This window comes from Zonotrichia leucophrys, chromosome 7 (genome assembly GCF_028769735.1).
Source record: "Zonotrichia leucophrys gambelii isolate GWCS_2022_RI chromosome 7, RI_Zleu_2.0, whole genome shotgun sequence".
Classification (NCBI taxonomy): Eukaryota; Metazoa; Chordata; class Aves; order Passeriformes; family Passerellidae; genus Zonotrichia; species Zonotrichia leucophrys.
In genome coordinates, this window is record NC_088177.1 from 31,284,807 (window position 1) to 31,308,381 (window position 23,575).

At 37.3% G+C, this 23,575-nt stretch overlaps 1 protein-coding gene across 1 annotated transcript in view; it reads right to left on the reverse strand.

Annotated features, from left to right (window-relative positions):
• XRCC5 (X-ray repair cross complementing 5) overlaps positions 1–23,575 on the reverse strand; it is a 49,800-nt gene that overhangs the window by 22,925 nt on the left and 3,300 nt on the right. The window contains exons 4-14 of the mRNA XM_064718449.1: positions 22,182–22,230; positions 20,512–20,634; positions 18,705–18,893; positions 15,708–15,822; positions 14,038–14,176; positions 11,876–11,988; positions 8,426–8,488; positions 7,627–7,764; positions 6,886–6,976; positions 5,541–5,668; positions 1,312–1,508 (exon numbers count right to left, since the gene is read on the reverse strand). Coding sequence (XP_064574519.1) covers positions 1,312–1,508; positions 5,541–5,668; positions 6,886–6,976; positions 7,627–7,764; positions 8,426–8,488; positions 11,876–11,988; positions 14,038–14,176; positions 15,708–15,822; positions 18,705–18,893; positions 20,512–20,634; positions 22,182–22,230 — 1,345 coding nt within the window. The remainder of the gene's footprint in view (positions 1–1,311; positions 1,509–5,540; positions 5,669–6,885; positions 6,977–7,626; positions 7,765–8,425; positions 8,489–11,875; positions 11,989–14,037; positions 14,177–15,707; positions 15,823–18,704; positions 18,894–20,511; positions 20,635–22,181; positions 22,231–23,575) is intronic.

The window sequence follows — 23,575 nt, forward strand, 5'->3', positions numbered from 1 at the left end:
TACATATAAATGTACACATGTACATAAACCCAGAGAAACTGGGGCATGGAGTAAGGAAAAGAGAATTGAATCAGTATGAATTTAGAGACACACCAAGGCAACAGGAATATACTGAAATCAGCAATAACAACAAAAAAGCCAGGTGTTTCCCAGTCTGTAGAGAGGAATGTGGTCACTGGTCTCAAGCAGCAAAGTGAGGTGTCCTGGGTCATGTCCTCCCAAAGAGAAGATGCTGAGGAGGCTCCACCCAACCCAGAGGAAAGGACTGAGCTAAGCAAGAGCTCAAAACACCTCCAAGATGCCATTCCTAGTGCTGAAAGGACTGAAGCAAAAATGACAAAATAAAGAGAGAAGGAGCTAACTGAGAACACTCCAACATCTCAGGGACCCAACTAGTTCTATTATAGATTTCAATAAATGAATTTCTCAGAAGCAGCTTTTGTTTATGCAAATTGATTTGGCTGGGGTGACAGTACAACTACAGTATCAATTTAGCATTTATTCTTCCTATCTGCAGCACAAATAAACTAAACACAGTATATTCAATAACAACAAAAATACCCTGTCTAAAAACTGTTCAAACAATAGCTGTTCCAGGAAGAGTCTATAACAGCTTGATTTTTTTTGGAGAAAACCACATTAATTGCACAGCAGATAATAATGAAACTGCTTTTCTTTTGATATTCAAAATGAAAGCTAGACAATTACCTAAATCAAGCATGCTGAGAAGGAAGGCTCAACGTTATGGCTAATTTAAAGGGCCATGGCATTTATTCTGAGCTAAATCAGACCCCTTGATAGTGTTATTTGAACTATTTAATAACCACCTCTAGAACAAACTGTCTGACCAGGACACAAGAAGCAATGCAACAGGTTGCTCAGAAAGGATAAACAAACCCTGAAGGTTTTCAGCCAGACTGTATGAATCTCTCCTTAGATCTCACAGGTGGTTTTGAGCAACAGGTTGACCAAGAAGCCTCCAGTGGGGTCCATTCCAATCTGATGGATTTTGTAATTCTGTGACAGCAAATACAGACATGAGGAACTTACATGAGTAGGTAGAGGTTCCACAGACATGAGGAACTTATTGGTTCCTATTGTATCCTGCACTGCAACAGTATGACCACTACTATCCACAAGATACTCCAGACATTCTGTGGCACCACAATATTCTCTATCTATCAGCATTTTTCCAGTGTGTAACTCATTGATTTTCTGTTCAAAAGATTCTGAGTCTGATTCATCCAGCAAAAACAACCTGAAGTGTAAAAAAAAAGTTTCAAAAAAATCCATAATACGTTTCTAACGTACTTGTCTTTGAAGATGTCTTGTGCAGTCTTCTCTTCTTTTTTCTTGCCAACTTCCTTTAGGGGGAAAAGCGCTTTTACTCTTTCCAGAGGAGCCTGACACCTTTCTCTTACCACACAAGGCATCTCTAGCATTTCTAAAAGATGCTGTTCTATTGGTGGCAGTGGCTTATCAGAGTGAAAAGCCTTGTGCTGCAAACACTGCAAGAAACAAAACAGTCTGAGCAAAGTAGAACTTTCAATTATATTAAAAACTTACCATATGGTAACTGCAAAATATCTTCCATATTAAACATACTATCTTTGTATTCCTGAAAAATATTCTGTCTCACAATGGACTGAAAGTATATGATCACCTGTTTAAGGACATTATTAATGATAGTAAACAAGAATTCTGATGCACATAAGTGTTCCCACACTCATTGGAATGAGCGCTATGAAAACTATTTTAAAAAATTTCAAGAATGAAACAGTCATCTGCAATTGTTCATATTTTTAGATTCACTCTACCTTTAAAAAGCAGTTCTCTTATAAAACAGTGCCATGGGAGAGATTTCTATACACTTCAACATTAAGTAAATGAGATCTATCCGAACCACACATTCCAGTTATTGTAACACTTTAATGTCCCTCAAAGAAATAATTTCCTCTTGGTCAATCACACTCAGTATGCATACAGGAGGAACGTTCACAAGTTTGAGAGAATGTAAACAGAAAGAGAGAATATTAAATGTGCACAGGTGAGGCACAGAATATAAGCACGTTTGGAATCTAGCTTTGAAAGGAGTAGGGAATGAAGGGGCCTGACAGATGCACAAAGCTGGAACAGATGGTGAGAGCTACAGAGAAGGATTTTTCACCCAAGTGTAGAGTCAGTGCGCACAGCCATGGAGTCAAGCAGACGGGGAGAGATGAGGTTAATGAGGCAGGCTACAGAAATTCCATGGAGGGTTTTGGAAACAAAGTAAATATTCTTGCAATTTTGTGAAGTGTGAGATAGCAGTAGAGAGGTATGTGCATTTACAATTACACACACAGATACCAGTGCATGCACACAAACACATCAAAATGTGATATACAAAGGAGACTTTTTTCCATGCCCATGGTACTAGGTGCATTAGACACCCATGTGAAGGTATTACTGAGTAAACTAGGAATACAGCAGAGATTTACTCCCGTGTTGGCTGTCAGACATGACATTAATTTAAAAAACAAAGCAAATAAAAGCTCCTATTCATACTGGAAATCTGCCAATACAGAAAATCAAGACAATGTGACACATCAATACTGATGTGTTTTCAGGCTGCCATTAACATTCCAGTCCATATTAGAACATACTGCCAAAAGGAGGCAGTTGTACAAGGCTACTGATTTGGAAACACTTGTAATGATTTAAGGCACCATTATTTTGAAAGAGAAAAAATGTTGCTGGAAGCTGCAGTAATGGCTCTTGTAATAAAAAAAAATAGGTAATTGAATTAAACTCACAAAGCAAAAAAACCTAAGTCCCCTGTTATGCCTGTGTGTTTCAGGCTTTTGTAACTGACATCTTAATGTGTGCAGCTGCAGGAGCTGAGCAGAATGAGAGGCCACAGCATCCACTTGTAACTCTTTTTAAAGTAGATGACTACATCTCAAACCTGAGATGGCAGGTACTGTCAAAACTCAGGTGCTAAATGGAGACTAAGTTAAACAGACAAGCTGGAGTTTCTAAACCAACACTGTCCCTCTTAACCTTGCTTCCCCCCTTCCTTCTGTGTCCAGCAAGAATCACTCCCACCCTCACAGCTAGAGGAAACCCACACTGCCACTGCCTTGCACACTCACTGTTCTGTTCATGCCTGCTGTCACCAAGGCACTAGCTCCTCATTGCTCTTCCTAATTTCTTACATTTCCACTTCTAGAGACACAGCCAGCTTTCAGAACAGGGGTCACACCAAGATACTGGTCAATGGATGTAATGAACTGGGCTTCACACCATTAATTCTGTGATAAGCCATGACATACATGCACCAACAGACCAACAGGTCCATCTCTCTACAGAACCACCATTGCTGAGCAATTTGCTTATTTGGCTAACAAATAAAATGCACTGCATTCCCTAAACGTCTTAGGTGATTCAAATCCCTGTATTTAAGATGGACAATTTACACAATAATGTTGGAAGTCTACCATTACAAAAGCTACAGAAGTTCACCTAATTTTTTCTGGAAGCAAGGAATAAAAGTTGAAAGTCTGGATATAGGATATTCCTCATCTTCCACTCCAGCAAGCATTAACAACTACTTCTCACCCACTCTGTCATTTCCTGATGCCTACCACTACTTCCAGAGATATAATTTGGCTTGATGTTTTTGTTTAAATTCTGGTTCTTGTCACTTATCATTCCAAATATCTTCATGAGGTAACAAAGCAAGGAAATGAAGTAGGAGTTCATACTTTTCTTCAGAGTTATTTTTCAAAACCATTTATAGGTTCTATTCAGCCCAATCCACTTACTGGCTATAGTCAAAAGATGATGCAGAATTTTTCTTCACAGTTCTTAAGGAACCAGCAGTGCCATTTTGCCTAAGAGCAAAATACTAAGAATCTGGAATATCTTCACAGCAAAGGAGAGAATAATTTACACAGATTAATAGCAATTTTTTAATCATACAAACAAATGGGCCTGGGTGTGGCCAAAAGCACTAAGAGGACTGACAGTTTAGGGCTTTCTGAACAGCAAGGACAGAAATTGCATCCTACCCCATACATTCAGTCAGTAAATGCTTTTTCTACCAGTAGCACTCACCCTTACAAAATCCTATAATCCTCTAAGGAAATTGGCAAGTTACTCAGTTACCCTCTTCCAGCAGCAATTGACCCAAGTGCTGGAACACTATCATCACACTGTTTCAGAAGACAAACAGCACACCTAACAAAAACCATCTTTCACCAATAAATGATATCCACTAAACTAAAAGAATGCAAAACTCTGTCTAGCAATATAACAGAGGAAATTCTACCCTCCAAGTACTTAATTTACAAGCAATGCCCAAGTTTTGTAATATCCAAGCTTAACAACCCTTCCAAAAAAAGGAGTTGTGAAGAGGTCAGCTCATTTTAAGTTCTTGCCCTGCAATAACCTCCAACTGATCAAATCTTGCACTCAGTTACACACTGTCTTGTCAATATGACTGGCAGAACTTGATGAGACCTCTGAGTTCTTCAGGTGTCAATCAGAATAGTGTTGAAGACAGTGGGCTTACATGTATTCCTGAAGCACACATTGACCTTCAGATCCTTTGGTTATTTTAAAAACACTGAGGAAGCAAGGCTTTGGGAAGCTAGGGTAAGTTTTCCTAATTTTAAAAAAATATCTTCTTCCTACTTGTAAACCGAAATAAAACATGTGGAATTGCTGAGATATGAACATGATTGCTATAATACCATTTTTGGTCAATTTTCAGAGCAGAATCACACATTCAATATATCTCCATGGTTCTGCATACAGTACAATTCTGCAGTTGCTTAAATTGCAACATAATTTTCTTTATTTTTGAATTTGCTGCGTCATTTTTTAAACACTTGAATTCCAATGTATAATTAAGTCTCTCATCCTCACAGTTGCAATGAAAGTCTTCGTGATATGAAAGGAATGCAAATCAAAATGGAGACAGTTTGATATAATAACTGCAGGAAGAGTGAACTGTTCTGCTGGCTCGTAAAGTGCATCAGCTTAGATGCCCCAACAGAACATTTTAAATGTCAACAATGTTAATAACCATTTATTACTGATCCAGTTCACCTCAGACTGACCTGGTTTGGAACACTGCTAGATGCAACACTGCACAGAAGAGAGATGGGACACAGAATGAGAAGCTGAAGATATCCCCAATTTTCAGCCAATTTTTCTCTTTGTCCAAAAGCCGAAGACTGAATCTATGTCCACAATACAGTGCTGAGAGACAAGTTTTAACTTGCCTAGTCTATGTGCCTGTGAATATCACTGATGCTGTTGTGGACAACTCAGCACAGGTATAATTTCCCTTCCTTCCTGGAAACTAAAAATTTTAAAGATAAATCTATGTCAGAGACAACACAGAACTCACCGGTTACCACATACTTTAATGCCAGAGATTTATATCTGCGTTTTCACAATGCAGATCTTTCCAACGTGAATCAAAGAAAGACAGACGGCTGAAAAGTCTTAAGAAAATAAGTTTTTAAAAAATACCATATAGTTCATCTCACCTGATATAATCTCTGAAAGTGAGGGTTTGGAATTTTGCTGGGCTTAAATAGGTCCTCAAAAGTTTCTCCATCTTCATGAACCAAATTCATAGAATCAATCAGTGAGTCAACAGCAGATAACTGATCCACTAAGGCAGCAATTACATACAAAGGAAGATTAAATACACTTGCAGATGAATGCATTTCTTGAAACAATTTATAAATGAAGATTTGCTTCACAGTGCGAGATTTCACCCAGTCATTACATGCCACAGAACACACTGCAGCTATGGATGTGCCAATAAAGAATATGGATAATGGACACAATAATAAACTCCTACTTTATTTAAGGACTACCATGTGAAGTCATAAAGACTTTTCCTTTTCCCCCAAGACCTCAATTATTGTTGCCTTTCTGCTTTAGCTTTTCTTATTTTTCAAGATGTTTTCATTTGCAACAGAAGGTTTATAGGCCACTTAGAAAATAAGGATAACAGTTGGTTTGCAAAACTAAATGGCATAATATAAATTTTTAAAGTTATGATTGCAAATTAACACAGTCCACAATAGCCAGCTACTGCTTTGGTAAGACAGGTTTTAGATTTGTTATCAAACTGCTAGTTACAGGCAAGAAAACAGAAACAGCTATAGAAACAAACCAGCATGCTAAATATACCCTGACGTGCAGGTGCCCATTCAATGCATCTCATAACAAATGAAAGAAGCAGGAGTGGATTTTAAATTACATACACTTAAGACTCATTGCTGTGAAAAACTCTCAGAACAGCAAGTCAAGTTTTGTGTAGCTGCATGTTCTCCAAAGATGCCATCCATCTCAAGCTGGACACCAATAAGCACACAATTTAATAACACTCCACAGAAAATACTGTCTTTGCCTTTGCACATTTTATTAACAGGCCATACTGCAAATGGCTACAGGACCAGCTTTGCACCAACAGAGCAGCTGCCTCTGTTCTAATTCTAGCTAGCTAATCACACACTGTAGATCCCACAAGGTTTGGCCATTTACGCCCACAAATGAGTTCAAAGATCAAAGGATACAGAGGACTAATCACAGCTCTCTATCACAGGAGCCTATGAGACTCACAAAGCTGTCATTTCACAGGACAGTTGAAACACTGCCTGCAAACTTAGGTCTGCTCAGCCTGCACCCGAAGTGCCAAAGCTTTAATACACATTTACACTTCAAGATGACATCACCATAATGGATGCCCAAATACCTGGGTGTTTTCCTAAGCCAAAATAACAACAGAACTTATGATTTCATTGGTGAGCCAAATATTCTAACTCTTTTAGAGCATCTTAGAAGACAACAAGCAGGTTACTTGACCAGGAAATATCTTACCTGTAGGAATGCATTTTTTACTGTTTTTCAAGGATGAAAATACATACTGTCTTAAGTCTTCCATATAGGGTAGCTGCACATAGATGAGACACTGTGCAAGAAGAAAGAAAAAACAACTGAGCCTGAAGAAAAAAAAAATATCCCCAGAGTACCATATCAGGGCAATATAAAACCCAAGAAAAATCTGAAGATGTCATGTCTGTGCACATCAAAACACTTAAAATACGTACAGAGCAACACAACTTGAATCAGAATAAAACACAGCATTGTATTTTATAACATAGTGATGGCTACACTCGATTTTTCTGCTTGTGGAATAAAGACGACCCCTCCCCACCCATCTGATCCCTTTTTCTCGTGCAGAGTTCCAATTATCCATGCTTTAAATATCCAATATATTGGCGCTTTGGGAGGTTTTATCACAGCTTACTGTATTCCAAAGTCAAAAGCTGGATTTGGTTTTTTTAACATTTCTCTGCCTTATTTTTTCTTTATTCAATTACCTCCTCCAGTTCATACCACCCTAAATAATTCCTTTCCATCTTTTATGTTTATACCCTTCAAAAGTCTGAAGATTGTTGTGTCCGCCCCCACCTCCGTCACTGCTCAACGATGCTACACATATTTAGCTCTTTCAATAGTCTCTCGTAAGAAAGATCAGGGGAAACATATGCTGCAAAAGTTCTGACATACTGTGCTGCTTCTGGGTCTCTCTGCAGAAGGGTAAGAGAGAAGAATTACCTCATATGTATCCTTAATATATGGAAAAGCTACTCCAATTTGTGGATAGCATCTTCTATCATAAGCATAGCGCACTACAGCCACCACTTTCAACTCATCCAATGCACGAACAAGTGCAGAAAAAGCAACTGCTGCATTCTGGAGGGAAAAAAGAAGTCTAAAAAGTCATGCAAGTTCTTAATCATGAAATACATCTTTCACAGGGAATTCAACAGCATTGATTTAGTCAATACTAGTTTCCATTTCAGCTATAACTTTAACAGCATTTTTTCATGTTCATAAATCAAAGAAGCAGAAAGGTCAAATCTCATCACGATAGTGGATCCATTCAAAGCTGAGTCAACTTTAGATTCAGCACATTCCACCTTTTTCACCAGGTGTGAAGAACTCTCAGAGGTTTTGCATGAGATAGCGAAAGGGAGGAAAGTCCCTTAAAGGAACATATTAGAGCTCCACAGTGAGCTTTTTACCTCCAGTTCTTTGAAGGTCTGTTCTAAATAACACAGTGACAGGGCACACTGTTGCTCTGCATGAGAATCAACTTCAGCATCAATTTCAGGTTCCTCACAACCTTGCTCAAACATAGTATCTACCAGTTTTTCATTATTCTTGAGATACTGTATTCATTTGGGGTTTAATCCAACTTCTTTTTATCCTAATGGGCAATGAAATTAGACATTTCTGTAAGCTGCATTAAAATTATTTATTACACAGAAAGACAGGACAATCTCAAGCATCACTACTATTCTTTTTTGTTCTGCAGTAAAATAAGTTCAAATTACACTTCAGTTTACCTTACCGCATCATCCTTTGCTGCAAAGACCTTCAGAGCTTGGTTGCCCATGTAGTAATGCCTCTGGATCTACAGATTCAAATGGCCAAGAGTTAGCCTGACTTAAAGAAAAAGTCACTAATACAAGTGGATCAATTAAATTATAAAACAACTAGCATTACTCAAGTCAAAACTCGCCAAATTTAATTACAGTGCATAGAGGTTAAAGCCCTGCATTTGTCTCATATCTCCATTTATCGCTGAATATGAATATTCAGTCACATTGGACAGGATATTATCATAGCCTCCTAGTAATGGGCAGGAATGAAAGACAGTGCTACTGGCAGCTGTTACCAGTCTGAATTATACTTCAGTAATTCAAAAGCCATTGTGGAAAACCACAGTAGTTAATACAAGGCCTAAACCTAATGGTTATCATATCTATGCTATTAAATTTTTCTAGCAAAGATACATCAAAAAGAAGCCACAAAAAGTCTCATCCTTAATTAATAAAGCTACTTCAACACCAACCCAGAGTATATACAGCTGTGCTAGTAAAAAGGCACTTCTGTTAGCAGAGTTTATTCTGTTCATGAACATGGCTGAATCTAAAACAAAAAGGAAAAAGAGTTTCATCAAGGGGCATCACTGGAACAGCTGGAGCTACAGCAGCTCACACACAGAGAAAGCCTGCAATCATAGGAGACCTGTCACAAAGATCACACACTACTATGGACACTGATTGAAATAACCTCTCTTTGTTAAAGAAAAAACTCTTTACATTACAGTCTCAGAACTAACGTCATTATATTTTTGATTTTTCTTTCATTCATTTCACCTTTTTATTTTATCTTCTTTATTTAGCAAATTACCATAAGGCTGTTGAAGTCAGTGACAACCTACACCAGAGCAGGCCTGTTCACTGTATCACAGCACGATTCTTCAGCTCAGATTATTCTACCTGCAATCCTTCTTTCCTGTTATGTCTCTAAATGCTCGGGAAATTTTACATTCAGTATAGTATACATCACAAGATGTATGTATCACTACACCTTTTTTTGTTTGCATGAGAAATTGTCCCTTTGTAATATTTTCAGGTATTATTTCTTGATTTACATGGTATGGCTTATAAATTAAAAATCAAAGCTTAAGCGGCCTCTGATCTTCTTTCCTGAGGGATGCAAACAACTCAGGAAAAGAATATAAGGTGGTTCTATTCCTTATTTAATTATGTATTTGGAGCTGTTCCAGTTTTTCTAGTCAATAACAAATCATCTTTCCATCAAAGTTCTTTAAAAAAATTAATATAAAACATACATTTGAGTAGTGTCAGTTTTATCATTCCAAACAATAAAATTTAGGAGGCAAAACAAGATAACATATGGGTCTTGAAAATTCCAGCTGTAGTTAAATCTTCCTGATATCATTACCTATCCACTATAATTTTAAATCTGCAAGCACGCCTGAATAACTTTATTCCGCTGAGGGGATGTGCAGCTACTACTGTGCATAACTACTCATACTCCTGGCTACAGGACAGAGTACACTTTAAGATATAATTTCTGTTTCTTATGAAATCCAGAGACAAGAGGAGTATATAATAAAAATTAATTAAAAGCAATCAGTATTTGGTACATTGAAAAAATTTAAAAACAACTTGTTAATTCTTTTATGCATATTTACATGACTCAGAAAGTATTTCTAAAATTAACTGTAATCCTACAATTATTAACTATGTATTTGAAGGTATTACCACACTATCTGACCAACAATGGGAAAATAAAAATCCACATGAAATAACAGTTTGTTCAGAGGAACACTAAGTTCCTCATCTGCTTTCCTTTTAGTTTCCATTTTCAAATAAAGTCAGACTGAGCTGAAACAGGAGGCCAACCTCCAGCATAAGAAAACTCTGCACACAGCAAAATACATCTTGCAGAACTAAATGACAATAGTAAGACTCAGCTGGAAGCTAATAACGTATGAAGAGATCCAAGAAATTGTCTCATTGGAACACAGGATTCAGACACATTTCACTTATTATTAGAGCCAGTTTCTGGTACAGGTAGCACTCCCTAACACCTCTCTGGCCTGGCCAAGCATGAATGAGATGCTTCCTTGATCAATCACTTGCAGTGCACAGCTCCCACATCACTCAACAACTAAGTCTGAGAGTCCTCAGGGAGCAACCAGGTTACAGATTCCAGTTGGGCTGGCTTCTCCTTTCAGTAAATCACAACTTCCTGGCTCCTCAGTGCTTATGTTTTGGAACACTGCACTGCAGTAGTCTAATGACACCTCTAGCAACATGCACGAGGTCTCTGTGTCACCTGTATTGCAAGGTAAGAAGATGTTTAGTTACATCTATTTGGGAGTAAGTTCCCACACATGCTTTCCAATTCATTAGCATATTTCCTTAATTGTAAATGTGATGATGCCTTAGCCTTTATCAAGAGCTCTCATTCATTCAGACAGTGAGAGATTTCAAAGAGCAGGAGGGCTGGGAGCTCTCAGAAGTGAAGGTGTAGAACTGCCCTGTGATTTCATTTCAGTTTTGACTGGTGAAGAGGACTGGATGTAGGTAACTCCAAGATGACTAAAGTTTCAATCAGAAACTTTTTCAGAGAAAAAAGATGGGGAGCAGCTTAACATCCACAGCAATTACTTGGCACTCACATCTCTGACCTCTCTCTTCATGTGTCCCTCTACAATAACAGTTTTGTTAAGCCTTTGCCTAAGGCTTTGCTAATGCTTAAGTCCTGGATTTTCTGAAGGAAATCACCTTGTGCTGGGTAACTTTTAATAAAGTACTTGCTCAAAATAAGTTTCTTACAACTGTCAGGGACAACAAACAGCAAAGTCAATACCACAAGTAGAGATAAGTGCATTACAAACACTGAGCATCTCACAGAAATATGGAGAGCTTTTGAATTATGCTACGTTTGTCTAAGAAATCTTCACTATGTTTAAGTTTTTTCACAATAGAAAGAAGAGACCAGTCATGGTTCACAAACTAATCCTTATGGAATTGAGAATGAATGGAGCCAGCTTCAGGCTTGCTTTGACACTACTTTAATGTTGAGGGAGAAGCTTCTGTTAAGAAGCAGCCAAACTCTTGGCTGGACAAAGCCCAGAAAGGCTGCTGCCTGAGCTGAACACAAGACAGACTATTAAAGTCTGGGAGATGAAATGAGACCACAATATCTCTGTCTTCTCTTTGCAGAGATCTGACTTCAGTGGCTCTGGCTTCACTTGAGAGACCAATGGCCACACTTATGAGCTTCTCTCCTTCACAAGACCACATATTGCTTACATGTACTAGAATCAGTAAATAAGTCACCCCGGCATACCTGAGTGGAGCTGTCCCATTCCCAATACTGGAACCCAATAAAACACCATGATTTCACTGAATTCAAATCAAGATCAACTGTCTCGAATAACCCAGGAAGCTGAATAGGAAGACATTTAGTATCACACCTGTGAGGATCTAGTGAATCCCAAAACAGAAAAACACTTTCCTTCTGTTTTGTATTTCATTTGCTCTTCATCTTCCTTGGAAAAAGGAACTATATCACTCCCATACCGAAAACCTGGAGAACGAGAGAAGAGCATCTGGTAAGCATATGGGCCTACAATTTTAACACTGAAATTAGCTCTCTGAATATTTTAACAATGCATTCATGCCCCACAGCTACGTTCCACACATGCTCATCAAATTACTTTCCCTGTTAGCAAAAAAAACCCAAACACCCATAGACACATTTTGTACTTCACAAAGCACTCCTTGTACATCATTTTATGTAACACAAGTACTCTCAGAGAGCAGGAAAGAAAATAAGGGAACATCTTGCCTAACAAAGTTATGCTCACAGAATAGATTTAAGCAAATCAGAATAGATTTCAGCAAACAGATTGCAACACTCTCTGCAAACATAATACAAGCCACCTCAAACATACCACAAATTATATCACACGAGGTGACACCAGAAGAGATTCAGAAAATAAAATGTACTAATAGTAGAAGCAAGGTACACAATGGAAAACCAAAACACTCTTGGTATGCAGAATTGGTCTTTTCATATATTTCTGTATTTTACTTCCCATGCTATACATTACAGGTATATGTCCACAAAACAGGATGTTGTAATTTCTCAGAGGTATCATCTGCTCCAACTGCTTATTCTCCTATCTCAGCTTCCAATATCCTTCCTGTAATGCCATCAATTTATTATGTTGCCACAGACTAAGGATGATATTCTCAGGTGTGCAGAAAGCAGAAGGAACAGAGATAAATCCCTGGATGAAAAACCTATAAGCAGATACATTTTCCTACAGACTGCAAAGCAAACACACAGAATGAAAGAAATTCCAGTACGGTTGCTGCAAATACAAAATATTGTCTAATTATGACATTTCTCAAAAGAGTCACTGAAGTCCAGGAGGCATCAGGAACTCTTTTAGCATTAGAAATAGCACTGACAGGGAAATCTTTTATCTCTTTTGTTTACATTGAACTGCTCACCACTTCTTTTTACTAGTATCCCACAACTACTTACTAACTTAAGCAGTCAGAAGATTAGCTGAGAACAGTCGCAAATCCTCCAAAGTGCATTCTCTGTAAGAAGTGGATTTTTTTACACAGTTTTGAAATTGTAAAATGTAACTAGACCATCTTTTAACCATCATTTTTGATTAAAGAAGGTCACACTGTCATTGGGACTTTATCTGATACTGCTATGAAACACCAAGGAATGCTAAAATTGAAATAGATTAAATTAAAAAATACAGCTTATTCTAATTTTCCATTTATGTTATTCATCTGACAGCACACTCTATACTGTTATCTGAATAGTTCTGCTCTTTATAGTTAATATACTTGCCCTACTTGTGTGGGATTGAAACAGCAAAGAAAAGGAAAAAAACTAGTAACAAAATATATCTATACAATCACAAAAAATGAAACAGATTTGCTTAACTCAATTTTTAAAAGTAAGTACACTATTTCCTGCTGTTTCTGGGGCCTGTAGTCTTCTAAGGAAATTAATCAGCTCAGAAAGAAGCTGCAGGTCATAAAAGGTATGTTGCGTACCACTACTTCAGATTGATCCTGTTATAGTACAGCAAAGCTGCTACTCTTGAACACTAAACCCTCCTTTGATGGCTTCATCTTTCCAAGTGCAGAATAACTAGAGCAGTTGCTCATCTACAAAAAAGCAGCACTATGAAAGCATTCATGTTATCAGTACAAGTGAAGATCCAAAAATGGAATAGTGGTAGCAGAACTACTCACTACAGAACTGAGGTATGGCCTTCCACTGTGTGTAGTTCAGAAAGCTGTAGTGCCTTCTAAGCTCCATCTGTTGTTATTATTGTTGTTGTTATTAGTTCTACTATTATTTTTCCCATTGTAATTATTATTCCTATTATTATTATTCCTAGTACTGGCAAAGTAAGATTTTTTTAAAATATGTGAAAACAAAGAGTCTCATGTAACAGTTTCTGTTCCACCAGCCTACAGGGCTCACATACTAAGACCACAGCAAGGCTTCAAGGTATAAAAGTAAGAGGCCCTTACATGACCTAAGAATTCAAGCCATTACCTTCCCTTTGTCTTCAGGGTGCACTTAAAGATGTCATACCTTGAATAGTATCATCTTTCTGAACCTCTGTCTCATCATCATCATTCAAGCAGTAAACAGTCTCTTTTTGCACATCCTCTCTTCTGAGGGTTTTAGCATCCACAATTGCCCAAAGTTTTTTCACCCTCTCCTCTGTGACCTTGGTATCAGAATTCAAAGAAAAGGAATGTTTAACATCTCAGTGGGATCCAGAGTACTTACCAGAACACACAAAAAATCCTTAGCCTGAGTGCTGCATTATTTTGCCAACAAAAAAAATAATAAAGACTGTCAAATAATGTATCTCTGGCTGCTACCACGTGCTTTCAGCACTGCTTCATCTGTAAGAGACCTTACACATGGACTGTACCATATTGACAGCATACTTGTCCTGGTTTTTCATTAAACCTGTAGGTTAAGCCATTTGTGGAAGTCTTTGAGGCTCAGGATACCATGTAACTTACTTGCTATGCAATTTACTACTTCCAAATGAATAAATACTTTTGCCAAAGCATTAAGAGATATGTTAAAGATACAGTAAGACTCAATGTTCACTCAGTTTGCTTGGCCGAGTTTTCCATCAGACTTGCTACACTACAGGATAAAAATACCTTATATTACTGCAGCTTTCCCAAAAGGCAAAAGGATCCCAGTTGCATTATAGGACTTGGGAGGGAAAGAAGGAATATGTGTTGACAATGAGTGAATGTTTCCCAACTACAGGGAAATAAAAGTGCTTTCTTTTCTTCTGCTTAAGTGAAATTGATGGTATAGCTAGTACATGAGAAGAAAAACATAGAGCTGAGCAGAAAACACTAAAGACAGAATAGATTATGTCAGTATGACTGCAGTATGACCTCAGGCCAGTCGCTAGTTCATGTTGCTTATTCTCCCAAACTTACTTTATTTTGTGTGTAAACATCTTTGGGAGGGGACTCTTTCGGTCTATTTGCACCAGTCTGGCACAATAGCCTAATAAAAAAATTTTAATAACTCTAAATAGAAAGTTGATGTCTTTCAAGGCTAGAATAACCAGCTCTCAGACTTCAGATATATTTCATCAATACTCCCACACTACACAGTTACCTATTAACTATTCTATAACTAAAAATTTGCACACTTGCTGCCTTTAAACACACTTTTTCCTAGCACTGATTAAAGGAACCATATAAACCGTAAGAAACAGACTGGGCCCAAGCTCTGCCAAACAGTACAAACAAGCTGAAAAAACAGACCTTTTATTCCAAGTCTGAAATAACAACAGATGTGATTTGAAACAATGGCTGGTAAAACATTTACACCCACCATTTTAGGCACACATGTCCAAAATTCTTCTCATGCCTAGGGCTTAAGAAATATATATAAAGTCTCACATATCACTGATGCTAAATGTAAATCTTCAGTCACAGCATTCTTAGTCAGGAACATCAACTCCAATACTACTAAGTGCCAGAGTAGATAGCAATTACTCCTATTTCTGTACCTTATGAATTTTAGTTATTTAATGTGTATGGTGAAGTTAAAGTTGCTGTGGGAACCAGAATTTTAGATGTACTGGCTTCTAACCAAACAAAAATCTCTATCGTAATTATCTGGATGTTGTTTTATCTTTATTTTCTTAGCTCTAAGGAAAAAAAACCAACATGTAGTGGCACCTAACTTGCTGTCAAATTGCACTAGCACACACTTACTGATTTGTAGGCCACAATCCTTATAGACAAATTAGGACCAATAGTGAGTTGGCAGGGCCAAGGCATTGGCTTCCTTTCCATTTTCTTAAACATTGAAAGGCGTTCCAGGCTCTCTCTAAATGAAGGAATCAGGAAAACAGTAATGAACTCTGGTGAACTGTAATAAAGTATTATAGACAATACACTCTCCTTAAGGAAATGCAGGGGTCCAAACTGTTCCAGCTTAGATTGCACAAAGCAAATAAACTGGATCAATAATCCTACCATTACCTATTGTCAGAAAAGAGAATGACAAAAAGAGGTGTTACAGCAGATTATCCCCATCCTGAGCCTTTATGATGTGTGACACTAGGGCTTAAAGGCACTGTGTTAGGTCTAGTGATAAAACCACACAATTGCTCCTTAAGCATTTCCCATTTTTCTGTGCTCATCCAATTAGGGCATGTAGCAAGCTGAACAACACAAATTAGAAAAGGCTCTCCAAGTGGTAAAATGCTTTCTATAGGGAAGCTAAAGAAATAAAGAATTTAGTTTCAATTAACAGGATTTTGTTTATGCAGAAATTAACTTTTGACACTTTTTTAATACAGTACTAGTGAACTCATTAATTTAAGGGCATTCTGTCATAGTGAAAGAAGTTACTTCAACTATTTCTAGCCTAAACAGCAGATATACAAGTTAAAAAAAAACACAAAAAAAGGAACTGTAATGAATTTATACTAAAAAGTGTTAACTTAATTGCGCAACTTTTAGCAATGGAGTCCAAAATTAACAACTCACAGTAATTTATAATATATCATTGTGAATTCAAATAGGCTTGCCCCCCTAAATTGCTTTCAACTAATACAAATTGTATTGGTAATTTGACTGTAAAACTCCAACACAGAAAAAGCTCTCAATTTTTTTTTCTTTTATAGCATGATAAAGGAACTACTCCTTTTCATATTATGATAAAACCTGGAATCTACCACTCTCTTGATTAAAGCATTTGTCTGGCAGAAATCAATCCTAAAATTATCAGTAGAGAATTCAACTTGGCATTCTACTTTTCAGGTTTCCTAGTATGAACAGGGTTGGTTTTTTTTAATTCTAAATGCACAATGAAAGGCAAAAACACACTGAGATTTTTATATGAGATAAACACTGAATTCCCTTTTTAGTTTTGGGTTTTTTTCCCTTAGGGAAAAGAAGATTTTGTTTTTGCTAGCAATAAAGACATCAATACAGGATTTTAAAAAAGAACATGGCAGTACATCATTAGGAGTACTGCAACACATACATTCAGGGATGACTACAAAAATGAGTACAAATGCCCAAAAATGTAATTTAAGCTCAATTTATTATCTCTATCTTTTAATTTCTTATATTTCCAGAAGAAAAATGCTACATGTAACTAAAGATGACCCAGTCAATAAAATCTTGCAAACATACATTTCAGCTTGTATTTTATGAACACAACCTTTCTGCTCTGCTATCCCTTCCCTCAAGACCAGAAGCAGCAGAAGTATCTCCTGTCTAATAAGCCAAGTATCATAACAAAAAATCACAACAAAACCTCCTCACTCACTTCCCTGGCATGGCTAATTTATTTTTACAAGAGTTGAAATATTTTTACCAGCAGGAATAATTAATCTAGGAAAATGGAGAGTGTATCTGCGTTGGCCAATTATCATGACAGATTTGCAAAGCTGACTTCTCAAAGCTTGATAAGCAACTTAATTGCATCTAAAACCTCACATACTCTTAAACAACTTTTCCAACTAAAGCTTTAATCTACTAGCCAAATGCCTATTTATCCAGAGATTTTGGATTTCCCCTGAAAGTATGGCACAAAGACAGCTTTTAAAGTAGCAAGAGTCTGTGATAAAAAAAGTATAAAGAGGCCAAGCCACATGGCAGGTTCATGCATATGGATTATCCTAAAGGATAAATGGGCCAGGAAAGATTCTGCTTTTCTGTGCAGTCTTTGAAGCAGTGACAAAGCCTGCTTTTTTCTAGAGACTCAGACTGCTCTGTTGACTAGTGCAGAACACAGACACAGTGACACGTGTCTCTTCACTAATGCACAGTAATGCTCAAGGAGCTTCTCTGGCTGCTGAGGTGCAAAGCTGACCAGCTGAGCTGGGGGAGGCAAGGAAATCCCACAAATAAACTGATGAATTACAGCACACAAATCTACAGGGACAACCCTCATCTAAAAATTCCCTTTGATAATGACATTACAGCTGTGGTCTGCTAAGCTTCCTGAAAATCACATTGGCTAAAAGATCACTTCTCATAATTGTAGAACAGAACTACTGAGACAGTAACATCAGACTATGATAAGGCACATAGGTGCATTTTGCCTGTTTCCCAACTAAGACAACACCTATGTAGAAAAGTCTTGGATGTATCATTAGCTACAGTTTTTCAGAGATACACAAACTTTTACTCTTTGCTTGGGAAAACAAGAAGTGAAAAATCATCTTTCAATTCTTGCATTCCTAATGCAAGAAAAATGAAAAATAAAAAAGTATATTGTTTGTCACAGCGGCACAGTAGACTGTGATTAAAGAGCAGGATTCAAAAAACAACATTTACTCAAAGAAATCATGGGAGTTCATCAAAATAGTGAGCTAAAAGTAGTCTGCAACCAAGGAACAAAGGCTACCATTAAATGCAGATATTCAAGCTGAACTATGCCACAAATTCCATTTCTTTCTAAAACTTGTTTTTGAACTGACATTTACAGAAATGTTCCTTCCAAAATCCTCCAACACTAAAGATGGAAGTAAACTGATTTTTATATTTAAATACAGATATAGAAAATTCATTTTCCCCTGAAATCTCTAAGCTCCTTTACTTATTCTAAAGCCACTGAATAAGCTGTATGAAGGGGACTGAGGGTACAGTAAGTCATAAAGTTCAGTGACTTCAGCTGATTAGTTAACTTCATCTTTTGGAGAAGAAATCAGGAAGCATATCTATAGGACAATAACCAGGATTAGCCAAATTTACCTGAAAGTATAAATTTCTTCCAGCCCTCCTTCTTCATCCAAAGTATACATGAGCTTCCTCACCACATCAATACCTTGCTTTTGTTGTTCAGTTAAACCCTTCATTGGAAAAGAGTTTTTGTGCATATGAGCATGTACACTGGCACTTTTATCTCCACTTCCATCATCAACACTCACTGGGAATGGCAGACTAAGAACAAGAGAAGAAGCAGTTAGTTTGACTTTCCTTCTTATGAAAATAACCAAGCAAAACAAAACAAAAATGTTCTTAGGATCAACAATTTCCATTGAGGCGCAGACAGATGTATAAAGAGCCACAGGACTTGCAAAATAAATTAAGCAGTATTTCAAGTCTATTTGGCATTGGTAACATCTTGACCAGAGTGATGCACCAGTTCTGGGTATTGTGCATCAATAAAGACATCCACATACAGGAATAGATTAGACAGTAAAGTCAATGCTGATTAGAAAGCAAGATCCATTAAAAAAGATTGAACAAAATAAAGCCCATAGAGAAGGGAATTAGAGGGCAAGACAGCCTTAAATACAAAAAGCTGTTGCAGAGAAGAAGGAAACAATCAGTTCTTTGTATTCTGCCTGCACACCTATCACATCATGGAGTCAGGTCAGATTGTCAAAAACCTGATAAAGGCATTTCAAACCATAATCTCTAACACCAACTGCCTGAGGAGAGAGAAGAGCCTCCATCACTGCAAATCTTTATCAGAAGGTTAGACAAACACTGCTCAGCAATGACAGACATACACCTGACCCAGTCTGAAGCAGAGGATTGCTCCAGATGACTTGTTAAAGGCTGTTCCAGGCCTGTGACTCTGTATTGGCTCAAAATGCCAGCAAGCAGGACATTCTCTGCAGTGGAGCTATTAGGTATTTCTGGAACAAATGTTATTCTTTGAGATTTTAATAGCTTACAACACTGGGTGAATTTCTGACTGAAGATGACACATTTTTCTTGCACTTCATGATTCAGATTTTAAAATTTAGCCAAGGGTTATAGATAAAATGATTTTACTGTTCTTCAAAATATAGAAGAGTGTTAACTAAATATAACAAACACAGTAGCAAAAAATGTGTAAGATCCTCAACTCTGTGCCCCAGAAAACACCTGCAGATTTTTCATCTGATCCTATTCTGAATGAACCACATGATGCCTTTTACCACATTTCTACAAAGTGAAATAACTTTAGCATTGTATTATGTTTTTTAAAAAGCAGCCTACACATCTCTACCATACTTCCACCTCATTAGTCCTCACTAAACTTATCCATGAAGCAAGAGATAATAAACAGAGTTAACATTATGCACAGCAGTGTCACATAGAGCCAAATTCAAGATCAAGCTCCAGCAAAGTGTTTGGTACCTTTTTAGGAAGCAGATTCCACTGACAAAATATAGAAACTGTATTTTTAAGCTGATGTGGCAATATCAAAAAGCTTCAAACCTCTGATAGGTAAAGTTAGGCTAAAAGGATCTAGGCTGTTGCTGTGACAAAACCACTGTTTCTGAGGCTATTTTTGGCTTACTGTTTCCTAATTCTAATTCTCTGCTTATATTTTTCTTTTGTCTTCCATTTTACACTTTGGCTCTAAGCCATAAGCTTAAGTGGAGAAGAAGCCATCATCTTAACATTTATTTGCACATTATTTAACCAAGGGGACTTGGCTCATAAGTGGAATTCAAAGTACATATAACTGATAGAAGTACTTGCTATTTCAAGATAATAATTAAGAAAGAATAATTTCCCTTAAAAAGATGGCATAGTACATAGCAGACATCTTCATACTTACAAAAACTGAATTGAAGTTCCTGTTTTCTTCAAGTTAGCAATGATAATTTCCAGCTGATCCTCACTGACAGGACTACTAAGGTCTGTAAACAATTCAATGTGTCTCTTCTCATATTTCTTTCCTCTTAAAATAGGAAAAAACATTTACATATATTGAAAATATTATAAGGCCATTTTAAAATAATTTCCTTACAAAATAATAACAGAAGTAATATATTTGTAATTACTTTTACCAAAGAAATTTACTTGTAAAATGAAATAAAGCAAGTAAACCTATTTGGTAGAAGTTGTTCTGTCATAGGTTTTACTGTTCATACTAAGTGTTTACATGAGCTCCCTTTCTCCCTCCTACCTTAAAATTGAGAATTTTAGCCCTGTGAATGTATAAATCACTAACTACACCTAAATAAATAGAAGTCTGCCAATTTTCATCAATGTGGATAAAATGCTAATAAAATATGTTAGGCTGTTTATGGATTACATTGGTTATTTCCTTTGCAGCTGTAAGTCTATTCTTGTGAAAATGCATTTTAAATGACTGTTGCTGGTGGGGGTTCCATTTTACTAATCTAATTCAGTAGATTCATTGGAGAAGATGGACTTTCAAGACTACTTAATATACTAAGAAGCAGTAACAATACAGATCAGGAAGGCTGAATGACAGAACTGATTCAAAAATCAGTTGAAGTGGCTGAATTCAGTTTTGATCTGGATAATCAAACACAAGAGTGATTTTCTTGAATTTTTACCCTATAGTATTTTCTCAAATGAAGACAAATTCCATATCAAAGGGGTTGGTGTATACAAGTTACAACAAAACCCAGTGTTCCATAGCTATTCAAGACTATCATGCCATAAATACAGTAATTTCCATTCACAACAGTTTTAATCACTAAATGGATACAGCCTTCCACACTGATTAGACTTTATTCATAAAAATATAAATTGCATCACCAAGTCCAGTCTTCTCCACTCACAGTTAGATCATATAACCTTTTTAGAAACATGATCAAACCCTGGTTTTAGAGGAAGTGCAGTTACCTTCATTTCCCTGCACCACTTGTTCACAGAGTGTTAGAAACACCTTGCCAGCCTCAGTGCACTCACTGATAACTTTGTAACACTGATGTCAACATTTTTTCTCAGCTTAAAGAGTGTTTTTTCCTATTGCACCTTTATTTCCACAGCCTGCATATTTACAAACAGCCACTTCATCTCCAACAGTCTTTAAATTTCTAGGCTGAAAAAATTCACCTTTCTAGTTTTGTTTGTTTTTTTTTCTTTCTGAAATGTGCCGTCACATTTAAATTCAGTAGCCCTTTCCTAAACATTTTAACATCCTTTTTAACAGTTTTTGAAAGCAGAACACAAGGAATGTGACAGAAAGGGAAGGCTTTGTGCCTTGTATAATGGTAGCAATGCTCTCATGGCTCTACTACAGAGTTGCCAGCTGCCTCAGAAAGCTCTGCAATTGTCTGGACACGTCAGATGTCTCATGAGGATTCTTTAGAGACAAACTTCTGTAGTGTGCTGTTTATCTTTAATGTTTGCTCATTTATTTTTTTTTCAGAAAGCACTTCCCTTGTTTATACATACAGTAAACATAAGAGTGACAAGAAAACATCAGTGCAAAGTCAGATTTCTGTATGAGCCCTCAGGTTACATACTCACATTGTTTCTTTCTGAAGCAAGTCCATACACACAATAATAGCATCCAGAACTAGGCAAAATTAAGAAAAATCTCAGAATTTGAATCAAGTAACAAATGTTGTTTTTTGTAGAAAACAATTTTACATTTTCACTCCCTCTCAAAGACTGACAAACATGCATTTTAGTTAAGAAATACTCTTTTTGAGAGAAATACTTTTCAAATAACTGATGTGCAAGAGGTTCCTACATAACTTGTGTGTATTGTTATCTTGTCTCTGCCCCACTTACCCAAAGGAACACTAAAAAGACTACTTCAGATCCCAGCCTCTCACCTGCCAATGAGAGGCTCAAGTCCATGAAGAGGCAATCTAACTTTTAGAATGTTACTCTGAATCCACCAACAAAATTTCAACATATATCATTTTCTCACAGAAGTTTTTCTTTGAACCGCCTGCATCCAACAATCTCTTCCTCATCACAATGTCCACTGGGAATGTGTGAGCCAGCTGAGTTGCTGAACACTTCTGAAACAGCTCTGACTGCCTGGACAGAGCTCACAGCAATCATTTTATGGCCAGAGAGAGCCAACACAGGAGACTGAACTGACTGTAAATGAAACACATGAAGCAATGCTATATAGATCACCCTTTAAAACTCTTCACTTTCCATGTAACTAAGAGCAGAACACAGTCAAACATGAATGGCATTCAAACCAGGGAGTAACATTTGTCAATGTTCGAAATACTTCACAAATAAATCAATCTGATAAACTTCTATTCTGCTCTCTCTGGGGTAGAGATAGTTTTCTTCACAGGAGCTGACATGGGGCTGGGTCTTGAAATTGTGCTGGAAACAGTGATGATAATATAGGGATGTTGTAGTTGTTGCTGAGCAGTGCTTGCAAAGAGCCAAGGCCTTTTCTGGTTCTTGTACCACCCTGCCAGTGAGGAAGCTGGGGGACACAAGACCTTGGGAGGAGACACAGCAGGGACAGCTGGTCTCAACTGACCAATGGGATATCCCACACCTGGCATCACACTCAACATGTAAAGCTGGCAGGAAGAGAGGAAGGGGGGATATTCAGAGTTCTGGTGTTGGTCTTCCCAGGTAACTGTTAAGTCTGATGGAGCCCTGCTCTCCTGGAGATGACTGAACACCTGCCTGCCTGGGGAAGCAGTGAATAATTCCTTGTTTTGCTCTGCTTGTGTGCATAGCTTTTAACTTCCCTATTAACTTGTCTTTATCTCAACCCACGAGTTTTCTCCCTTTCACCCTTTCAGTTCTCTCCCATCCAACTGGTGGAGGAATGAGCAAGTAGCTGCGTGCGGCTGAGTTGCCAGCTGGGCTGAAACCAGGACAGTCTGGTTTCTGGAACTTCTGCTGACTTACTTCATAAACAACATTCTTATTAAAAA